We start from the raw sequence: 24235 nt of genomic DNA on the forward strand, positions 1-24235 counted from the left end.
TGGTGTTTTTTCTCTAGACTGATGCTCTCAGAGACAGAGGTTGTGTCCTTGCTAGGTTTATGAAGGTGCTGTATAAACCTACAGCCCCATATGACAACAGCATTCTCATTGTCCAGACCAACTCTGCTCCAGAAAGAGGGTTGATTACCTATTCCTCCCTCTGACTGTAAAAGTAGCAAAGCATAAAAACACCTTACAATAAGTCTGGCAAAAAACGGTCTCCCTTTCAGGGGCTGGAGACTATTCCCCACTAGATAACTTCAGACAGGCCTAATTTGGGGCCTAATCTTCTAGCCCCATGAGGCCCAGGCTGAAGGTACAGCAAATGAAAGAAATACAAAGGAATATTAACATCTTCATTCCTGACTGTCTTTGCAGTAGAGGTGAAGAGTGACTTAGAGAAGTTTGCTTAAGCAGTGGGGTGCTTGGGGGTTTTCACAACACATTTTTTGATGACCTCAGAGCGTGGCAACCAACTCTTGCTGGTGGCTGCTCTGACAATTTTTCCTAAAATACTTAATTAACTTTAGGAAAAACAAAGAAATAGGCACATAGACATGTCCATATTTATGTAGTTTATTTATGTAGGGCTTTTATTACAAACTCAATAATAAAAATAATGTATAGTGCTCTCTATTCTTTATTGGACCTAAACAGAATAAAAACAAAAATCAAGTGTTTTTGCATGTTCTTTTCTTTTGTTTTTGTTGTTTCCTTTGCTTTTTTTGGTTGCCCTTTTTTTTTTTTTTAAAGGCTTGCTAGCTTGTAAGTCTGCTACTATGAAGCCTGCTGGGTGGTTGCCAGAGCCTGGGGATGGAGGAGGCAGTGGAGGCCAGGGGTGGGAGCCTGGGGATGGCACAGAGCCAGAACCCAAAGCCCCATGGCTGGAACCCGGGGACAGAGCCCACCATCGCATGACTGAAGCCCATGGCCGAAGAAGCAACGGGGCCTGGGGCAATGGGGGGAGTGGTGAGTCTGGGGCTGGGGGATAGAGCCTGAAGCCCCAGGCCAGAGCCTGCACCCCCCACCCCAGGACGGAAGCCTGAGCTTGATGACCTCCAGCAAGAGGGGAACTCACACCGGCCAGCATCTGGTTTCAGGCGGGGGTGGGGAAGAGCCCAACCCCTGCTGGCGGCCCCGGGGCAGGGGCTGCTGCTCCCCTCTCCCCCTCCATCACTGCCCAGGTGGAGGCTGTGGCCACAGGAAAAGCCGGCCATTTGAGAAATGCTGGCTCAGCGACAGCATGCAGTGGGCCAAAGACAGAGCACAAAAGGAGATGGGGTTTGGACGGAGAGAGGCAGCCAAGCCAGGGAGAAGCAACGAGGGGAGCTGAAGTAACAAGGAGGCAAGAGGAGGAAGGAGCAGCTGGTCAACCAATAAATATTGACCAGCTGCAATTGTGCCAGCTGGACTACCCAGCAGTGGAGCTGCAACTGCAGGCAGGTCATGCACAGCGGAGGAGTGGTGTGCCCGCTAGCCGAATTAAAATGGAGAAGGAAGAGGCAGGCTGGGTATGCAAAGGGGAGGGGAGGGGAAGGCAGGCCAGAATAGGGAGATGCAGAGCCAGTTCGGAGAGAAAAAGGCTTAGTACAGGGGGAGAGCTCCATGCTATCCTTTGATCTGAGCATCTCGTCAGCAATGGGAAAAATATTCCCCTGAAATGATCAATAAACTGATAATGACCTGTTCCATTGTTGCTTCATGAAGTTCATTCAGATTCAATGTATAAATACCATCTTCGGTTCCAAAGATAATATACTGATCTAAAAAAGGAGAGAAACTGGCTTACTCCAGAAGTGCAATACTGGTTGTGTAGCAGGATTTAAAATACAAAGGACAAAGCGAGCCTACCTTTAGTATCAGGATGTATCCATGATGTTGCACAATTAATCTTCAGAGGGCAACCATCAAAAACTTTCGAAAAACATGCTCCCATCTAAAAGAAACCGAAATTTAAACCTAAAACAAGTTTGCAATGTATAGAGTTTTATCTTTTAGTCACCTATTTAATTACATGTCAGACATGTGCACACATTACAGCCTTCCTTTCTTCAATCACACAGACCTATTTTAATATCACTTCATGCAAAAACCCTTCATCTTCCCCAAGAACACTATGGTACATCCTCTCAGATGTCTTTGTTCTGCTGAATTCCTACTGAAGACCGTAGATCCAGATTGAAAATAACATGGAAGATTTTTAGTGCCTGTTACACTGACAGCAACACTGAATTCTTTTAGTAATAAACAAGTTACTAGTAATATAAAGGCAAAATAAGCAGATGGATAAATAAAAGCGTGCTACCAGTTAGTCCTATTTTAAATGAGATTTCTTACCAGCACCTTTGGCGTCGGCGGTAAACCATTGATTGCTGGCTTCTGTGGGGAAAGAGGTATGTTGTAAATTGAGTCGCACATGAACATGTGATGTAGAGTTTTAAACTAGTGTATGTAATTTATATAAGCTAACTAGGTAGTAAAATCACGTAATTAATCAATATTTAAGAGAGATATAGGACCAAATACTTACTGGAAAGTCTCTCTTGTCTTTTTTACGCGGCAGCTGGGGGCCTTGTCCAGAACCTTCTGCGTTTTCCTCAATGAGTTTCAGCATACTATCCCCATTTCCTTAAAAAAACAAAACCCACAGACATTTTAATGCACATTTGATCACCAATTAAATACAAATAATTTTGCTGCCTAGATGCCTGTTCTCTTCTCTGCGTCAGAGATCATTAATCCTAGAGAAGAGGGGGGCACAGCTCTGAAGTTATCGTACATTCATCTCACCCACCTGAACCATTGCAGGGAGAGTTGTGGAAAAGGAGCATGTCCCACTGCCCAGTGGTAAGGCTCGTTGCTATGGAGAGAAACCCACGTCCTTTGCCGTTGCAACACACTTAGACTGGTGGAAGGGAGCATGTTGGGCCAACATAGGGATGGTACCGACTGGCTCCAAAAGGGATTCCATTCAGCATCTCTGTGCTAGAAGGAAGGCCCCTGACTTAAGCCATTAGGGTAGGAACCTCCAGGGCACACAGAAACCCCAGCACACGTGAGAAGGAAAGTCACACTTGAGGAACAACTTCTATTACAATCATATTTTGCTTAAAGTCAAGTTGGCTCCCAAATGTATTTCTTTTAACGGGAACCAAGTCACTTTCTGAAAACGTAATGCAGAGAGACAAGGTGAATGAAGTGATATCTTTCATTACACTAATGTCTGTTGGTGAAAGGTACAAGCTTCCAAGCTACACAGACCTGACACAGAGCTCTGTGCGGCTTGAAAGCTTGCCCCTTCCATCAAGAGAAGTTGGCCCAGTTAAAGAGACTACCTCCCCTACCTTGTCTCTCATATCCTGGGACCAAACACAGTTACACCAGTTCTGCCAACAATCTAGTGTAGATCATTTACCCAGGTCACTGTATCTAGCTGTAAGCAGTCCAGGGCTGCTGAGACTGCTACTCAGACCAATGGGAGACGGCTCAGTCTGAGGACCACAAGCTGGAATACTCTGTCTCCTATGAGCTGGCAGCGCTCTGTTCTGTGCATCTGGGAAGTGTTTTATTGTCTGAGACTTCTCATCATCCGCCAGGCTGTCCTCGGGGTAATGGTTTATCCTTGGCTGTAACAAATCAAATAGGTGGAGCTTTGATACAGTAAAGTGAACACTGATATTTAGAGGCATACAATGATTACGCGCTAGCTTTTATGTAGAAAGCGTATCACCAGTCTAACAAAGAACATTGACAGCAGGATAATCTATTATGAGAATTATTCCTTTCCTGATGGATTTTGAAAAATAATGGCATAGTGGCAGAAAGAAAAATGGTCAACAGGACATGCCAGACATATGCCATGTCTTTGCAAAAGCCACTTTAACAAACATACCATATAGGGCCCAATGACAACCCATGTAATCCCATGAGGTTCAAAAGGACTGTACAGGGCTCAGGTCAGTGCAAAATTTGGCCCATCATGTGACGTCCAATAGCTGTGTTTCACCCCAGCTGTTAGTAAATTAACTTCTAAACTTATGAGCAGATAGAAAACATCAGACTGAAGGATACACCACTTAATGTGCAAGGGCAGTCAAAAAAGCCAACAGAATGCTGGGAGTCATTAGGAAAGGGATAGATAATAAGACAGAAAATATTATATGGCCTCTGTATAAATCCTTGGTAAACCCACATCTTGAATACTGCATGCAGATCTGGTCGGCCCATCTCAAAAAGATATATTGGAATTGGAAACGGTACAGAAAAGGGCAACAAAAATGATGAGGGGTATGGAGAGCTTCCATCTGGGAAGAGATTAATAAAACTGGGACTTTTCAGCTTGGAAAAGAGATGACTAAGAGGGGATATGATAGAGGTCTATAAAATCATGACTGGTATGGAGAAAGTAAATAAAGAAGTGTTATTTACTCCTCCTCGTAACACAAAAACTAAGCGTCACCAAATGAAATTAATAGGCAGCAGGTTTAAAACGAACAAAAGGAAGTCTTTCTTCACACAATGCACAGTCAACCTGTGGAACTCCTTGCCAGAGGATGTTGTGAAGGCCAAGACTATAACAGGGTTCATAAAACCACTAGGTAAGTTCATGGAGGATAGGGGTCCATCAACAGCTATTAGCCAGGCTAGGCAGGGCTTGCTGTTTGCCAGAGACTGGGAATGGCCGACAAGATGCATCACTTGATGATTACCCATTCTGCTCATTCCCTCTGAAGCACCTGAAGAAAGGATACTGGCACAAACTTACCTTAGGAGGTAGTGGTGGTGGCCCTGCTCGCTTTAGGGTTGATCTAAAACAAAAAGGTGCAGTAGCATCTCAGTTATTTATGCAAGCATGAAACACACAGATAGGTTCTGTTGAAAACATGAAGCCTGTAAAAATAAGACGAGCTATGTGCATAGAACAGATTGTCTTTTCACAGCTTGACACAAAAATGGGTTAAAGCAGACATATAACACAAGGAGGAGCAGAAAAGCAGATTAATATTTGTTAGAGGTGGTTTACTTTTTAATTAAATTATGTAGTTTCATAATGTAATGTTAAAGACACTTGTGCAGTGAAGACTATTTGAAATTAGCAAGATTAAACAAATGTTAAGGGAGCTATTCCTCATTCCCTTATTTCTAATTATTTATTTGTTACTCTACAAAACCTCTCCCAACAATGAAGAAAAGTTCCAGAGGGGTAGCCGTGTTAGTTTGTATACAGCAAAAACAACAAGAAATGGGGCCAGGAATGGTGTGCTGGGCCCATGTCAAGTGGTGGAGGGGGAGAAGGCGGAGCCGGGAGAGAGCCGGTCAAAATGTGTTGGTGGGCCGGATGCGGCCCACGGGCCATAGTTCAGGGATGCTCAAGAATGATTAAGTATTGAAATAGCTGAGGTGTTGTAGGGCGGGGGAAAGTGCACTGGCAGAACTCAGTAGGGACCTTGTTACATCAGCTGTCTGTACGAGGCCTGGATCATCATAGTTAGATTATCTTCTCATTCTCAACACACAAAATCCCCTTAAAAAACCCAGAAGTTTAAATCCCTTTAAAAAACCCACTCCAATAAAATATTATGAGTGGGAGAAGAAAGGGTGGTTCTTCTGTCTATATATAGCTTTCATATGTTCTCTTGATGCTCAGATACACAGTGAAGGGTTTATTAAATTTAGGAGCGCTACTAATCCCTCAATGTCGTGTGGGATAAATACAACATTTTAAGAAAAGTGATTTTGCCAGAACTGTAACCGCTTAAAGAAAGAGCTAAAGAGAATAAATACAACTGAAAATTAAGGAGGTTCACTCACTCTTCAACATCTTCACTGCCATCGCCAAATTTTGTAAATGGTCCCCTAGGTAAAATGTTCATAAAAATAAGCGGTCCACTCTCAGTTGTATGAAGATCAGTACAGTCAACATTCGATTACTGATGCAGTTCACTTTGACATTATCACCATTTGACATTTGACAGTACCCCCCACTCCATTACTAACACAGAAGTACCCTGCTCTTAATCCATTGTGTTAAGACCTTGTTTCATTTTGTACGTTCTTTTCCTCCTAAAGGAATAGTTATTTATGTTCTCTTATGGTTGGGCAGACAAACAACAGAAATAAAGATTCTTACAGACTGTTTTCCTGTTACAACGTTAAATAGCTTTCTGTTTCAAACGCACGGCAGGGTCAACAGAAAAGTGCAGAAAAGTCAGATTTTTAACCCAACTTTTAGATTTCTGAAAATCAACAACTTTCTAGCCAATGTTACAGAGTGGTAACTCCAGTTTATTTCCCAAATATGGTTCTAAATAACACTACATTGTAAACATTCGGTTGCTTAAAAGTCCACCAAGGGTAATCCTGCTCATGCACTTAGGGAGAGAACTATTTTGGTGACGGCCTCTTGTGATTAACTAAGCTCAGTTATGTCAGTGAGCTCAGGGAAGGACAGGCTTTTACTATTACAAATTCTGGAGGTGAGAGTCAGAGGGTTTTTTTTTTTTTTATAATCAGATGTAGATGTCTGCAAGACTAGGTGAACAGGCTGGCAATCACCGAGTCCATTGGAAAGATACAGTTACCACAGGGAAGTGCTACGAGTTTGTTTGTTTTTGATTGAACGTGGTGGCATTTAAAACTTCAAATGGTGGACAGACAACAATATCCCAGGATCCATCTTTCTGTGTGCCTAGTTCTCTAACATCCCCACTAATGAGTATGTTTTGTAATGAAATGCCATGTTAACAGGAGAAGAAGAAAACAGGATCCATTTACATAACTAGTGAAGAACAAAAGGATATTAATAAAAACACGACAGTGTGCACACTGATCACTTTCCCGTTGAGCTGCTGCTTCTGAGTGATCCCAGAACAGCTGCTAATGAAGCTGTGGCTGCTTCTCCAGACACGACAGGGGGGATCAATTACCCCGAAGTCATTACCAGATGTGAGCACTGGTAAAAAAATCACTCACGGGAATACTGAAAACAGTGCATAAAATATTCCTTTTTAGACAGTTACAGATCAAACTGGTTTGATACTTTTTCAATCTCCCATGAATACAAATGGCATTTTTCTCTTTTACATAAAGCGAACCCAAGTCAGCATATAAATCAGTGTTATCTCTGGCATGGGCCACACCACAGAAAAGCAGCCCACCCCATTTCTTAAGCCAGCCTTTTCTTTACCACTATGACACTATCCAGAATTCCATGGCTCAGAAGGGCTAAGCATTTCCTGTTTACTCTTCTGAGCAGGAACTGAATTCCAAGAGAACGCCAGAGAAACTCACTGTCCTGTGACTTTATGACTGCCTCCCTACAGTCAGAAGTATCATAAATATGGATACATTTACTGATGTATAGCCTTTGTTACAGCTGTTCATAGCTGTTTCTGATGCAGTTTTGCATATACAGCCCAGATCATACAAAAAGCCACAGCATAGAGGAATCAAATTCATATCCGTGAGTAATTCTGACGAGGACACAGAACTCCCAGCTTTCTGAAGTGCCCTCCCCTTACCACTACCCAATCCTGGAGATCCCAGCTGCCCACAGAATATCCTCATTAGGCTTTCCAGTTCTAGCTGGCCAGTGTCGCATAAGCAAAACAAGAAAAAGGGGAGGAAAAGGAGTTGTTCCTGTTGCTGGGGAGAGAAGGACGGGCAGGGCCTACAAAACCACCTTGAATTTTCACTATTGAAGGAGCAAAGAAGAGAAAAAAAACCCAGAAAATAAATTGAAGGATAAACTGTTGCACCCTTAAAACACAATGGATTTATTATACTTTGCATGACTTGACCAGTTGGATTGCAGAACTGCAATGTTGAAAATGAGCTATATGCTAAAGGTTATCTGCAAAATTTAAAACACAAAAGCATATTGTGCACTGACTGCCTCCAAATAAAGAAGGGAGAGTGATTTTTCAACCTAGCCATAATGTAAACTTGCAGAAGAGATGATTTTTAAAATACTCTCTTTCCTGCTTAATTGGGGCCACTGGGCTAGTAATACCAAACTTGCTTACTTTTTGTTGTAACTTCAAAGCTCAGCTTTAAAGAACAGTTCAGGAGTATGCAGCAACAGGAAGCCCTTTCCGGCTACATGGGCAAATTCAGCCTTGGCTTCAACAGAGTTATGCTCACTGACTTCTAGGTTATTTCTGACCCACAGTAAGTTAGCTTTTTACCACCCCAACATTTTAAATCCCAAGTCGCTAACTGCCTATATTGCAGAATACACTGCTCCGATAACGGACATGTAACACAAATACTTAACTAAACATATCTACAGTTTTTAAAACCCATGTATTTGAAAGTCAATTCCTCCTTTACTAACTAGCAAAGACTCCTCATCAGCATTCTGCACGCATCTTGCAACAGATGGCGACATCACAACTACGAAACAGTGCAGAGCGTGTTGCAAGGCCAGTGCAGAATCCTGAACCGAACCCTTTGAAAGGCAAGTAAAACAAAACCGGATATGTTATTGTGTGTTAATACATAACTCTACATAGGCTATACGTTCCATCACTGACCAGGGAGCTTTCACGTGTCCCCCCAAAATCGCTATTCATCTTTCAAAGGGATCAAAGATGCACAGAAGTGATTATTCTTGCCCTGAGGAGCTGACCAACTGGATCGCAAGAACTGCACTGAGATACTGTATATAATGTGAAGTTCAAATCATTTTTACTTACACTTTGACCCGTCTTACTTTATCAAAGGACACAAAATTAGAATTCATCAGATTTCATGGTTCTGAGTTCTTTCTAAACACGATTCAGTTTTCCTTGAAACACTCCGTTCACACAATCAAAACTATGAAAATGCTATTCAGCTATGTACGTACTTGCTGCTGCTTCCACCATCAACAAACGGATTCCAGTGTGAAGCAAAGTCTGCGCCTGCTGCCACAATCTGAAGAAGCAGAAATTTCAAAAACTTTTAATTTATTTATTTAATTGGAAGAAAATACTCTATACACGTATTTCCATAGCATCCTGGGGGACTTGGAAGGTAGAGAACTTCAGAAAATAATGACCCATAAAGAGAGGAACTTAAGTTTCAAAGTCCAGGTGTATTTTACAGTCTGATTATTGGGAGGAAAAAATCCAACCTTCCTTCAATTTGGGCCTGAAAACAACATCTGGAGATGGCGAAGAGCCTAGGTTCAATATGACTTAAATTAAAGCCTTCTGATACAAACTGGATAAGGTGAAAGCTTTTCTCCGAGGGTACTGGTGTAACACACCACTGCTACCGTTGGGGTCCAGGATCCCAGAATGAGACCATGTTGTGACTCCCCCAACTACAGCTCTCCGAGGACTGTTACCCCGGCACCCTCGACAGCAGGCATCACACACTGCATTCTCCTGAACAGGTTTCCAGTCCCATCAACTCCTTTTCCCCAGCGATTGGTGGAGGAGTGCCTGGCGAATGCTGTTAGTGCAGCACTCAGTCAAATGACCTTAGAGTTGTTAAAAATTGAGGTTTTCCTCAGGAATCCAATTAACCTGCCTCCAAAATGATAGTGTGCTGCTGCCGTTTTATGTAATCGGCTCAGGTCAGCTGCTTTCCCACTAACTTGCTCTTCACAGATGCAGTTAACACCATCAACGTAGAGATTTTTTTGTTCAGTGATTAAGCCGCACAGATATCAAGCTGGGAAGTGTGCAGATATATGACATGAAGAGACAGGGCCGGATTAACGCAGGGGCTTTAGGGGCTGCAGCCCAAGGCCTCGGGCTAAAGGGGGCCCTGCAAAAACAGGGGTCGGCAACCTTTTGGATGTGGCGTGCCAACTCTTCCCCTCCCCTCCCGCCCAGGCCATGGGCCCAGCGCCCTGGCCAGGAGCCGCTCCTGGCCCCCCAAGCAGCACTGCGCAGCGGCCGCTCCCCCACCCCTCTCCCACATGATGTGGGCCCAGCGCGAGTGTGAATCCGCTCAAAATCATTATGTGGCATGCGTGTCACAGGTTTGCCCACCCGTTTGTAATTTACTGCAATGGAACCACAGAACGGCTCTATGTTAATTAAAAGGCCAGTTTAGTATAGCGTTAATAGCCTCGCTGCCATAATTGTGATAATTTTGTTTTAAGTTAGGAAAAAGACTTGTAAACGGGGGGGCCCCACAAAATCTAATAGCCCCGGGCCCACAGGTGAGTTAATCCGGCCCTGTGAAGAGGGCCCATCTGGCCAACTGGAATACGGCTTTAAACAACTGGATCCTGGTTCTCCTAAGTGCTGAGCACCTATGTCTCCGACTGAAGTGAATGGGAGTTATTGGTACTCAGCACTTATGAATGATGAGGCCTGTTGTGTACACAGCCATACTCTCATTCAGAAGAATGTGTGTTGGCTGGTGGCATACAATTGATCTGGAGTAAACAGGTAAAGTTAAAAGAAACAGCAAGTGGCACACAATGGAGCAAAAATACCTGCATGCAATATGGCTGTGCCCTGAGTAACAAGAAAGAGTGGAAAAAATAATATTGGGCAGGAGAGAGATCTGGGGGGAATCAAATTCAGAATCTCTCTTCACATCCTTAAATGAATTGATGCGTTTCAATTTTCAGTGAGGAAGACTCTTCATATGAACCACAGAGAGCAATTTATTTCTTCAGAATGTGGTGACCATCTGAAAATTGATAGTTATCTTCTCGTGACTCTTTTTGTACTTTGGATACATACTACTTAACAGAATTGAAGCATAGAAGAATGAGGACATTGTGAGTACAATAAACGATGGAAAACCAAACACAAATCCTACCATTTCATCCCGAGCTTCTGTTTCTTTCAGTAAGGGAGGCTCAAACTGCAGCTTGTCAACTGCAAAACATCACATTTTCAACTTTAAAACCTGTCATCTACTGACACCCTCTTATGGCCAGTCTATTAAAGCAAACAGCACGCTGATAAAAAAACCAAAGTGCATACTGCAGTGTTACACAGCGCTTCTTCGTTTTAACTTGCCCATAAAATTTTAAACTCTGAGCCACGAACATTTGTTTTCATGGAAGTCTTCAATGTCTAAATGCTTACATTTGCAATGTATTTGTTACGAAACAAGCCACAAAAAAGGAAACTGATGGAAAATAGCAGTAAGAATTCCTGTTTAAAGTAGTCTAAAAAAATAATAATTATTTAGTTTGCCTGGGCACGTCTCCAAACACACAGAAAGCCAGATCCTGCTTCAAAGGGCTCCAAAATTTCAGCAAGTTCCGCCCCCACCTTTGAAAATGACCGAGTAGAATGTCAACACTGCATGGAGTGTAAGGGCCTTTTTAGAACTTGCACTCCTTTTGAGCTCTTCATACACCCTAAGTCAGTACAGCTGATGTGACCATAAGAAGTGGAGCACCCTCCAGTGGTCAGGATGTGGTTTAGCTGGCCATCAATGTAAAAAACTGCACGAAATCAGAATGACACCAAAATGCCATCTACTTTTCTATATTTTCCCTCACCAGTGACAGCCAAGACATCTATATGTAAGGCCCTACTTAACTTACGAAACTGCAGAAATTGCGGATTCCACAATATTAGGCTTCCACCGTAATTTTGACAGAGGGAGCCCCTGCTCTCAGCCCCGAGCAGCCGACAGCAGGAGCACCCATTCTCAGTCCCAGGTGGCCGACAGCAGAAAATCATGGAAAAGTAATAATGGACTTTATTACCGCAAATAATAAGGGCCATTATTACTTTTCCGCAATTTTCCATGGCTTGTCCGCAACCCAGCTGCAATTTTTTTGACGATCATTCTGCAGTTCAAGTAGGGCCTTCTCTAGGTGTAAAAACATGCTCCTCCTAGTATAATCAGCTTGGTCTTCCTGTTCTATGCTTCTATCAAGTTATTGTTTTTGATGGTGCCAGGAGACATTCAGAGTTTGGCACAACACCATGGCAGAGAAAGATTAGACCAGTGGTCTCCAAACTGTGGGGCGCACCCCCGTAGGGAGGCACAGAGGAACATTCAGGGGGAGGGCAGGAGGGGCCGGGGAGGGCCCGGGGCAGCCCTCACAGGGGGTGGGGAGGGAGCCACACATAGCCCCATTCTGCTTCCAGCTCTGCTCCAGCCCTGGCTCCCAAAGGGGTGCAGACCAAAAAAGTTTGAGGCCCACTGGACGGGGCTGATTATAGAAGAAACAATACCCTGTTTTCATGTAAATGTTTGTATCCAGCAAAGATATGAAATGAAGTAGCAGCAAAGTATGCAACTTTTCATTTTGGTTTTGGAAAAACATTGTGGAGGTTTTTTTGTTTGAGTTTTTTTCTGTGTGAGTAAGAGTGGCTCTCTAAGGTTTGTGATAAAAGAATGACATTTTACTGACTGCATCAGTAAAAATCAACCAGCACCACAAAATGGGAAAAAGTACATGCAGAACTTACAATTTATCTCCGACGCTGTTCTTTCCGCTCTAGCATTCCTGTTTGTAGAGCGAATGGTGTGGCGAATAACAGAGTGAGGCTGTAAGAGTTAAAAGCAGAAACATTACAGTTCAGTTACATTGCCTTCACTTTAGATCTCAGACCATAATTAAAGGGGAAAAAGCTATTACAATGGCACACACACTCTGTCTGTTTCCTAACCATGACACGTCTATTGCCTGCACACAAGCCCCTTGTATTTGACAGCAAGCTTGACCTCAACTCTGTGGCAAAGCCTCTTGGTTTCTACAGCACTGCTGTGTAGCTGACTAGAATAATTTTTCAACCACCATCTGAAGTCAGAATCTAACTTAACACAGTGAAAACAGAAGATTTTTAAACATTAACTTTTCAAAACAGGAAAAGAACAAATATATCCTCACCTCAAAATCATCGTCATCAGCTTCACCGTAATGTGTGTGGTTGTCGGGATTATTTACTCTGTCCAACAGTTCGACTGCTAGAGATCTCGAGAGACCAGGCTGTCCTACAAAACTATGCTGAAAATCACAAAACAAACCCCAACACATTACAGTCCGTTTAATATGAGGCACATCTTTAACCTTGTCTTTATGAGCAGCAAAATATTAGCCTTGTTTTGCAAAACTTTATAACTGGCAATCTTCAGGCAATCTGTTTAATGTCTCCTGAGCAAGTAGTCTTCTGCATGCATCAGTTTTAGCCTGACTGCATTACGGGTCAGTTGCAATTAGAAATTAAGACTCTAGTTGTACAAACATTGATGCATTTTGCTTAACTTTATGCATGTAAGAAGTCCCATGGAGTTCAAGGGGAGTCTTTAGGAAAGTAGAATTAAACATTTGAGTAAGTGCTTTCTGAATCAAGGCCTAAATTTGCATGATGGAGTGATCAGTTACCAATTTAAACAGTTCATTCTATCAAACTGGGGCACCCAACTACAAAATGCCAGTCTTCGGACCATTAAAACTTAAAATTTATCTTGCAGTATAGCTAGGTAGCTTTATAAAATCCTGACACCAAATAAAACTTTTGTATATTCCATAAGATTCTAATTTCATTTTTGCTGTGTTTGCACCATTAAGCACACTTGTACGATCAGAGTGTGCAATGTAGCCCCTGTTGGGTGCACTAATGTCTTCTTTACTTTGTGAAACAATAGATTTAGTGGTGACGTTACAAGTTCTGACTTGTCTTTAGACACTTACAGTAAGGAGCCTTTCTGCGGTTGGTCTCTTCTTTGGATTTTTTGTAAGTGCTATTTTGACAAAATTATGGAATGTCGATGACCTTTACATAAAAAGACAAAGAATATTTGATTTTAAATATTTCTGAAAAGGAAAAATAGTGATCACTTTCAATGCAACTGCTATATAAACGGCAAAACATCTGATTTAGAATCCTGCTCAAATATCCCAAGGCATTTCAGATTTATACCATTCTGCTGCTGAGTAAACTAGCAGATTAATACTACTGTCACTTTCGAAAAAGCAGCCCCAATACCAGATTATAACTGAATTCTTATGGCACTATGTAACAGAAATAAAAATAATATAGTGAATTAGGTATACAGCAAACCCACAAAATCCAGGCAAGTCTGGCACAGTTCATTGTCTCATGTCACCAGGAGGAAAATAAAATGCACAATGATGTAAGACCAGGAGAAAGCATCAGCCTCCCCTTTCTAATGCATGGCTGAGATTTTTCAAAGCACTTCAGATGATTTAACTACATCTCTTCCTTTCAAATTAATGCAAGATGTGAAGTTAAATCTCTTTGAAAGTCTCATCCGACAATTTATACTGGTCTTTCTTGCTCGTGTGCTTATTTTAATATATCTTTCAAGAGATATATTAGCCTGAATTGGCTGACTTTCAGGGCATGTTGCAAAATTTCTCTTATCCCCCCGTCATTTGAAAACGAGAAGGAATTGTACCGGTAGGGGGCTGATGATCTGTTTCTGGAGGTGGGTTGTACTGAACTGTACTACTGTACATGGGGTTTTATTTGTGATGTGCTTTTAAGTTATGACAAGAATGCCTAGAGTATATGGATGTGCACAAATCTCAAGAGGGGGTAGAGTGTGCAAAGCTTAGTGAAGAGTGCAATTCACAAAAGCATTTTTTCCAGGTGATAAAACAATTTTAAGTGTCTGCACACAGCAATAAATGCGGAATCCCCCTCACAAAGATTTAAGGAAAAAAGGACAGTTACTTGGTCACCAGCAGCATTCTAAGTACATAAATGGAATTAATTGGTTAGCTATCGTGATCACATGCCCAGGGTCAAACTAATTGTCATGTGTGTGTTCTGGAAGGCGATTTTTTCTCCTCAAGTAGTGGCCCAGATAGAGTTTTCCTTTTCCTTTGGACCAGCAGAGGACGATCAATTAGCATTAGATGGGCCTGCCCCACACAGTCAGTTTCCTGCTATTGGAGAGGAGCGTGCACTGTTGGACCTCAGTCCTTTCTGTTGCATTTGTTTCTAGGTTCCTATAACATCAAATCAATTACAAAAAATATCTTGCTTGCTGGTACATACTGCAGATGTCTCAGCCTAAAACACTTCATCCTCAGCGGAATCATCTTTCAGATCACTGGGATGAAAACCCATGCACATCATCATCACTCATTTTCTTATTCCATAGAGCAATATGCAATTAATGTCCCATTTTTAGAGGCAGATTGTTTTAAAGTATGATTTATCAGGTGAGAATTATGTTCCAATAAAAACTTCACAGTTTGAGCAAATAATGAGGATCTTTCAGTGACAGCAGAAGTCAGAACAATTTAAAAATTAATACACTATGCTAAATTTAGCCCTGATCCCCTACTTGGAGCTTCACAGGCAGACTCCCTTTGATTCAGTGGGGTGGTACATGAGCACAGGAAGTCCACTCACATGGTTCTCATTGCAGAATCAGACTTTTGCTGTAATTAAGTATTTTGTTTAGCAGTAAGAACAAACTGACCCTGATCTTACAGACACTTGTGGCATGTGAATTATACCACTGACTCAAAAGGACAACTCATGTATGTAAGTCACAAATGTGCACGTGTGTTTGTGGGTTCAGGGCATATGCTTATGAACCGTTGACATAAATAATCATTCAAATGATCTTTAAAACATGCTCTGAACAAAGGGAAAAAAATATTCTGTGACTTACCATTTTGCTTTTTCCTTGAGCTTTGGAGGTTGAAAGTTACTTTTAGACATTAAAAACAAAGCCCTAAGATAAAGAAAGCATAATAGTAGTATACAATATCAACATAATTCATTTTACTCTAATATCTTGAGATTGAATAAAATACTATATACAGCAGTTCTACTGCACCACAAGAGACAGTATGAGCTGATGGAAACCAACATGAGTTCTGTAGTATGTGGCATAAGAGATCTTGTCAGAGACAAAATAAAGCTGTTGATTTCTTTAAGTATGGGCAGTGTTTTTGAAATAAAATCTGTTTATTTTCATGCACAATCCTACTAACTATGGGGCTACTACAGGATGCAGGTACTAAAACACTTACAGAATATTAAGTCCTTAAGAATCTGATTTCGGAATCTGAATCTTTAAATCAAGACTGGAAGACTTTTACAAAGGTGTGGTGCGCTAAAACAGACATTACAGGCATGCTGCAGGAATCCCTGAATGAGGTTATAGGGCCTGGGTTATGCAGGACAAACTAGATGATTGTAATGGTCCGTCACGGGCTATGATTTAAAAATGCTTGAAATGAACAATTCTCATGATCAGCAGACCTCATTGGATGAAGGTCAAACATCGGTGGCTGAAGTTCTCCAAGTTCAATTGCTGTTATGCCAACGGCCCAGATATCACAGAGCTGGTTGTAACCGCCATTCTTTTCCACTGCTGCAACTTCTGGAGCCATCCTTTAAATGTAAAACCAATATTTGATTACACAGTAAACACCATCACTTCTGCAGCACGTCCTTTGACCTGAGGGTCTCAAAGCTTTTTTCATGATTACTGCGGAGTTCATTCCAGGGAAAAAGGACCCACACAAAGAGTATAAATGGGGCCTGATGTGACCTTCTGCCCTGGGATGAATTTCTTCCATTAAAAGAACAAAGATACACAAAGGGTAAGTGTCTTGGACAAAGTCATGAATTCTATAGCAAAGCCAGGTATAAAACGCAAGTCTTGTGATAGTCCTCTAATCCCAAGACAATCTTTCTTCCCTCAGTCTGTTTTCTCTAATATGAAGCAGAATACAGTATGCAATTTATAAAAAAAAATCTATCATTTAAGCTAAGCTTTTTGTCTGTATTCAGTCCACATTATGGCTATTACACTAATGAGGGATCTCTGTTTAAGGCTGTGCCTCGATTCAATACAGTTGAATTTGGCTTTTTATATAACCCAAGATTTACAATATATGTCTGGCATTTCAAAGCCTTAAATAGCAAAGATTGTTTTGAAACAAAAATAGCTGAAATGTGCTCCTCTTCACTGCAGTGTGTCCTGCACGGTGGAAACCAGATGTCTACATTTAGGTTTTGTCAGGAGGAAATTTCTTACGATATTTGGATATATGCATTAATTTGTAACACATGCCTGTACATATGCCACTATCTGTGATCTTAGACAGCACTTTCAAATGCTTTGTCTTTGTTCTTAAAAGTTTTTTTTGTTGACCTTTAACATATAAATATTAAGTTGTTTTATACTGGTGACAGGGAGGGGAGTTACAGCACAGAACCAACCTCCTGCCAAGTGTACAAATAACATTCAGCACTATATTAGACTGACAAAGGTGTTAGCCATGCTATTAGCATCAGGTAGTGGATGTTACATTGACATGGCAAAGCAATAAAATGACAATGTCATATCTTGGCCAAGCACATTCCTAAGTCATTGTAAGTCTGTCTGGAAATTGAGAAATAGTTTATATAACTTTAGTATGAATGTAGTTAAACATATCAGTATTTTAGAATCTCTAGTATAATTTGTAAACACTGACTTTACTGTGCATGAAGTCATTCTATTAATCAAAGCAATTTCTTACCAGTAAGGGGTACCGATAAAAGATTTTCTCTTTGCAATGGTGGCTGTTATTTTTGCTGCTACACCAAAGTCCGCTGTAAAACAAAATGTCGTCATCATTACCTTTTCTAGAAATTGGTTTTTCATTTAACATTCAATCACACTGTGTCAATGGGGAAATAACAATAGAACAGAACATCTCCCCCGTTAAGACGAGAGAAGCAATATAGACTCTCTGAAGAAGATAGCAGATTTGCATTGAACATATGGTATTGTAGATAATCTTTCTATGTACCTAGAGACAAAAATCATGCTTCTTTAGTTCGTTTTAATGTATTTACCCCATAGGACCTGAAGAACTGTAGTCCACATTGTAGTGGCTGGCCAGCTGATAGAAAATGGGTATCCATGTGTGATCAGAGTTAAAGTTGTTAATGGAAACTCAGCTATGCGGTTTCTAGGCTTTCATTTAAACCCTCCCCCCCCCCAAAAAAAAATCTTTTTCTCGTAATATATTGCTTCCGCACAATGGAGAAGTGCATTTCGCCATGTGGCCACAGAACCTTTTTGAGTGGTAGTTGAAAGGAGGAAGAAGGCCTGTACGCAATTACCCTGATGCCAACATCTCAGATGAAGGAGATAAATCCTTCCTTCCTTCTAACAATCCTTCAGTTCCTGGCTTTAATGGAGAAGAAAAGGAGGAGTAACATCATTCACGTGGCATTGTGAAGGCAATACCGTCAGAGAACAAGAGTGTCTGTTTGCAAGTAACCTCTTCTTCCTCCTCTGTGACACTGCCTCCACAGAGCCCCCACTGAGGGAGACTAGCAAGGAGTGTCTTTCCTTCAGGAGGTGGACTAAGGACCTCGTCCCCACTAGTTAAACAGAGAGCATCAGATACGCATCGTGGATCCGGGCAGGCTCTGAAGCAGAACTTTGGGCACTATCATGCTGACCTGTAGCAAACAAGTTTCTGTCCAGGTGACTCCCATCGCGTAAATACACAAACTAACGAGATTGCTGGCTGGCTCAGTGATTGCTCCAACAGAGGGACAGAGGGGGCAGGCTATTTATACTCATCTACAGAATGTCAAGCTTCAGGGAATTGCATACACAACCCCCCTGCCCTATTTGCCACCTGCTGCCCAAAAGTTGCATGGCCATGTTGCTAGGCATACGCATTCTATAGTGGAGTTATATGGAAGCAATGTCATGAAGTACAACATTTTAATAATGTTAAATACGCTGATGTAGAAAAGCTGCTGTATTGTGTTCTGCTTCTTTTTGTAAGAGACTATACATTTGCTTTACATATCCTGTTCAGTTAAATACAAGACAAGAGAAAGGAGTATTCATATCACATTCTCTGCTGGTAGTTCTCCAGAGAGTGAGCTGTTGTGTATCTACAATGTAAGTGCAAAAGGCATCTCACTGAAACAAAGAATTGGTACCTTAACTTACCACCTTTTGAATGATTCAATTAAAAAACCCTCATTCATTCATTAGTAAATTCAACACAAATAACTTACCTAACTTTATGTCTCCATGATCAGTTAACAAAATATTTGCACCCTAAAACAAAACATCCAAAAAGTTAATATGCTAAAATAATATTTGGAATATTTTTCCGCATTAAAAATATTAAATTAGTCCCTGTAGTTTTGTGACCTTACCTTAATGTCTCTGTGCATTTTGCCCTTCATGTGCAAATAAGCAAGACCCTACAAGTCAAAAATAAATCTATAACTCAAGTTTGCCATGTGTTAACATATTATAAAACGTAACATTTCACATTAACAGTTTAAACTCAATTTGTAGTTTTAACTAAAAGTAGAGAAAATGAACACTGAGATTTTGAAAAAATGAGTCCGTGGCTTCTGCTCCTCAACTTTCCCGGTTGCAACAGCAACACATGCAGACTTTTTTTAAACAAGTTATGTCTGTAACATTTTGCTAGATATATTTTTAGCTTCAAAATGCACCTCAAAAGGCATGACGAAAGCCAATAAAGTTTATTTACTTCTCAAGTCTAGAAAGCTTTCTGCCAAAGTTTGCAAGCCTGGGTGCCTAAATCCACATTTCAGCTCATGAATAAAAGTGGACTTGTTTTCAGAGATTCTTAGGACTGGAATCTCTTTCTGCAAATCAAAACAGGTTCTGCAACACCAGTTCCTATTGCTAGCAATATATTAGCGAAGAGGCTAGGAACAGAATTGCCATATCAGATCAGTTCCAGAGGGGTAGCCGTGTTGGTCTCTATACAGCAAACACGAGAGTCATTGGCCCATCTAGTCTACAGTCTGCCTCAGTTCACCCAATGCTTCATAGGAAGGTGAAAGTGTCTTCTGTGGTTCCCTTATACAATTATATATGAATGTATAGAGTATGGATGGTAGAGTTCCTTCCTGACACAAAAATGTCATCATCAGCTTGCCCAATGAAGAATGCGGTTTGACTAGCTGTGTGGTGTTAGCTTACATTTCTATAATTAATCATCATAAAATGAACTTGAATTTTAGCAGTCCAGCCTTTATACAGAAAGCATCAAGAAGAAGTGAATCATTCCAGTCCATGCATGGTTCTTGGTATGAGCTTCCAGGAAGGAGTGAACATTCATGATGTCCTGGGTTTGCAAACTTGACACATTCAAACTGGGTTTAAACAGAGACTTGGAGTGGCTATCTCACTACGGAAGATAAATTACTTTGCTCACCCATTCTCACCTCCTACTCAATGGTCATTAGGTCTTAAGCACCGGACTCCACCTCCCCCATTGTTCTCAATGCACCTGGATATCTATAAGACGCCTCTGTGTTACCTATTTTCTGTATTACTGCATCTGAAGAAGAGACCTGAAGTCTCTTGAAAGCTTATGCCTGCAAATATTAAATTTGTTAGTCTTTAAAGTGCCACAGAACTCTCGTTGTTTTTGCTGCATACAGACTAACACGGCTACCCCTCTGAAATGATTAAAACAGTTGCATTGAAATCAATGGGACTACTCCTGGGGTTAAAGTTAAATGTGAGTAGGACTGGGGCTTAAGGTTTTGATCCTGCTAGGTAGTCTCTTATAGCTGCATAAATCCCTTTGCAGTATCAGGGCATATGGGAACTGACATATGAAATGCTGCATTAGAATTATTTAATGAAATATTTGTTGCACCATACTGTAATATCCTACTAATTTCTACTAATACTGGAAATATGAAAAACTAATTTGTTAACCCCAGTGAACTGGTCTCATTCAAGCTATATTCCCAGGGTTTACAAATTTAAGTGCCCAGCATCTCCTTCTGAAATAGTTTATTTTCCACATCTTCATTATGTGTATCAAAAAGAGGCTTTGTTGTGTATCTACAGAAGTACAGTACCTGTAAAGTTTCTCTGCATACATATGCAATTTGTAACTCTGACAACGGTCCTGTTACTGAAAACATAGAGATAAAAAGACAAGTCTATGCACTGGAATGCACAGTGTACATATACCATTGTAAAGCAGTCAACAGAATAGCATATTATTAGAAATTCAGATCTTTTTACCCTGGATTACTATGGCAACTGAAGGTTGTTTAAAAGCTTGCTTGCATTAACAGCTATTTACATGACACTAAATGACTGAGACATACATAGTTCAAAGGGTGTCTTTGCTTAAAATTCAAGACCTCCACCCCTTTAGTTAAGGTCTGAGAAAGCCCACAATCTGCTTTCCAAGACCTCCAAGAAGTCTTCCAGCAAAACCAGTGAAGACCCCAGCTAACATATCTGAAGTAAAAAACAAGCGGAATAGTTTAGAAAACACCTTTTTAGCCTTTATTCATCATAAAGGAGAAAAAAACGACAAACCCTTTTTGTCCTTTCAAGATCACATTAGGGTTCTCCTAGCAAAATTAGCTTGCCCACATCATTCACTGTATATTTAACCTATTTTTACAGCCCAACTTGTAATCAAATAGTACAACTGCAATGTGAGGACAATATTACTATAAGAACTTTGATTTTTACATTCCATGACTTGTATGTTTTGATAAATACAGTATTCAATATTTAATTACTTCAGTATTAACATAACTTTTTGCATTTAAGTAGCTTGAGGTTATTTTGTTCATTTTTAAAATGAAAGGTAATAAACTACCCATCCATGTTAACATTTAAAGAGAGCTTTGAAGGTCACATTTCATTGAGATGAGCGAATAGGACTTCTGCAATGTGTCTCAGCAATAGTCTCCAAGCTTGTTAAGGGTAATAGGCATTGTAATGTCACAAAAGGGTCGTGATTTCATTAGGAAATGTTAATTTCTTAGCAAATACCAGCTAAACATGATCATTTTCCAGTCACTATAAATAACTTTTTTCTCTCCCAGGTCTGACTTCTCAATAAGGACTATTTACATGCAAGATTGAAGTGTTTTCTCCAGACTTTTTTTGAAGAGTTAAAAAACAAAAATACCTCAAAACCTTAATGCTGAAAAGATGTATTTTGTTCACTTCTCCAATAACTAAAAATGGCTACAAATATTTTTAACTTAAAAAACAAATAAATAAACCCACAAGCTCCTCATCTCTACATTCAAACCAACCATGAAAAATTTAAGTCCCCTAAAGAAAAATTTCTCAGAAAGCTATGATCGTGTGAAGATGGGAAAATAACCTTTACATTAACTAGAAGTTTAAGGGTCAACTGTTCAATACAATATGGGGAAATTTGGTACACATTTCCATTATTTTTCATAGGAATATGTACTCATCTCCTATTCATCACACTGGAAATATTCCTCCAAATACTTCGCTGCCAAAGAGGGCTCCATTTATTCCTATTTAGAATCTAGGCTAAATGTATGTATTTATTTTTTAATGTTCAGTATAAAACAACAGGATATGAACACAAAATAACTGTCACCAGGTTTATGAAAAGCTCTTGACCAGTTTTGTAGAACTTGAGCCAAAACGAAATAACTGTTCACACACAGCACCTGAACATTAACAAATGTCCATGGATTGCCATTAAAACGATTATTGTTCTGTCCTATTTTTGTTACTTTTAACTTTTAAAAGATGCAAATAAATACCCAAATAAGTTTCAAAATACCATGGTAAATGTCTTGAAGTGATCCACCCCCACAGTATTCCATGCAGATCCACAGCTTTTCACGGCTATTTGTAAAAAGTTAAACATAACTGTTAGTAACTGACTGATCTATAGATAGTAGATGCAATCAATAATTATCATGATTTTATTATTTAATTACTAGTTATTCGATTGCTATGTTTTCCATTCTCTTACAACCTGAGGAATTCTAAAGTTCTGATGTATCACAAAACCCAGATGTACATTTTGCATGTGTTTTAATACATACAGAGCAGTCTAATAAATATAAATTCTCACTTAGTGTGAAATTCCTTGTGTCACATTCGCTGACAAATAACTCCATTGATCAGAACTGTAATATAATTGCCTTAACCTTGACCTTTTCTCTGAAATAAAGTTCATGTAAAAATACAACTAAGGCATACATTCTATGAACCAAGATAAAATTATTTGAACATGCTATCTTTTCGTTTCAATGCTCAAAATAGTGTTCCTCACAGATTCCACACCTTCGTTTTTCAAATACCTGTTGATTTAAGGATTTAGCCATATAAGTCCAATTAAATTCACTTTGAGTTGCACATTTCACTTCAAAAATGCAATCCCCTGAGCAATTTGGAGATACGCTGTCTTAGAACTATGTAGCTAGGATAAGAACCCAGATATGGAAAATGATTATATATGTTCCCATACAGCCCACCGATAACCTTGCAAAATTCCAGAGAAATGGAAAATATTCTCCACCTTTTTGTACAGTATTTAATGTGTATATCTGAAAACACAGCCAGCTGGCCTCACCTCTTCTCTCCCTTCAGTATTTCATAGCTGTCACACCACAGCCATGGAATTTGACTATTACCAACAATTCAGAGTTAGACTATTTACCAATCACAGCTAGCCAGCTATACTTTTGTAACAGATAGCAATACCTTTAAATAAAATACTGAGAAACATAACTCTTTGGGTCAGTAACTAGCCTTTTTATTTTAAAAGTTATTAGAGTATCAAATCTCCCCACAAGCCTAGTAGGAAACCAAAATTCCCAAAACATCAGGATATGAGGTTGGATACACTGCAACAGTCTCCAGGGGAAAAGGCTTCTGGCTAGCAGAGATAGTGGAATACTAGCCACTATTTTAAAAGGCAACTAGGGCTATGTTTACACTGGCAGCGGCCGCCAGATTGATCTTTCATGATCAACTGAGCGGTCAGTGAAACCTGCTCAATCGATGAGGGAGTCGACTTAATAAATCCATCTCCTCAACTAGCATAGCACTGAGCCGACAGGAATGCTTTTCCCATCGGCTCAGCACAATGTGAACAGCGCGCAGAAGCAGTCGACGGGAGTTACGCAAACTACTCTGCGTAGTTTGCGTAACTCCCGTTGACTGCTGCCGAATTTCCGGGTAAGTGTGAACAAGCCCTAGGATTCAAGGGACCAAATGAGAAGAGAACTGGGGCGGGAGGATGAAGGTGGTACTCCAAGGAGAGGATGGCGCTGAGAAGAGATGTAGAAATGCCACAATTAAACAACAGTTACCTGAGATAGCTCCCAAAGTACGCAACAATGTTGCAGTGTTTACATTCTTTAACCATGTATATTTCTTGCTGTATCAATGAAAAATCATCTCCTGAAAAACAAAAGACAGCAGGGTCACGCCAGCAACATACATAAAACACAGACCTATAAGTGAATGAGAGCATCCAACACATCAAGCTATTCAATACCAGTTATCCATA

General features: G+C 40.4%; 1 protein-coding gene across 3 annotated transcripts in view; it reads right to left on the bottom strand.

Moving 5' to 3' along the window:
- MAP4K5 (mitogen-activated protein kinase kinase kinase kinase 5) overlaps positions 1-24235 on the bottom strand; it is an 87536-nt gene that overhangs the window by 19046 nt on the left and 44255 nt on the right. For 2 of the 3 annotated variants that reach the window (XM_067554743.1, XM_067554744.1), the window contains exons 4-23: positions 24036-24126; positions 22496-22560; positions 20781-20836; positions 19083-19130; positions 18939-18981; positions 17432-17504; positions 16164-16295; positions 15568-15630; positions 13610-13691; positions 12806-12922; positions 12384-12462; positions 10768-10826; positions 8849-8916; positions 5812-5856; positions 4766-4808; positions 3416-3626; positions 2531-2628; positions 2338-2379; positions 1852-1936; positions 1684-1763 (exon numbers count right to left, since the gene is read on the bottom strand). In XM_067554743.1, the coding sequence (XP_067410844.1) occupies positions 1684-1763; positions 1852-1936; positions 2338-2379; positions 2531-2628; positions 3416-3626; positions 4766-4808; positions 5812-5856; positions 8849-8916; positions 10768-10826; positions 12384-12462; positions 12806-12922; positions 13610-13691; positions 15568-15630; positions 16164-16295; positions 17432-17504; positions 18939-18981; positions 19083-19130; positions 20781-20836; positions 22496-22560; positions 24036-24126 (1580 nt within the window). The remainder of the gene's footprint in view (positions 1-1683; positions 1764-1851; positions 1937-2337; positions 2380-2530; positions 2629-3415; positions 3627-4765; positions 4809-5811; positions 5857-8848; positions 8917-10767; positions 10827-12383; positions 12463-12805; positions 12923-13609; positions 13692-15567; positions 15631-16163; positions 16296-17431; positions 17505-18938; positions 18982-19082; positions 19131-20780; positions 20837-22495; positions 22561-24035; positions 24127-24235) is intronic. The other variant, XM_067554745.1, reaches the window with a different exon arrangement.

This window comes from Emydura macquarii, unplaced genomic scaffold, assembly GCF_026122565.2.
Source record: "Emydura macquarii macquarii isolate MOO-44397 ecotype Brisbane River unplaced genomic scaffold, CSIRO-AGI_Emac_v2 contig_1551, whole genome shotgun sequence".
Lineage (NCBI taxonomy): Eukaryota > Metazoa > Chordata > Testudines > Chelidae > Emydura > Emydura macquarii.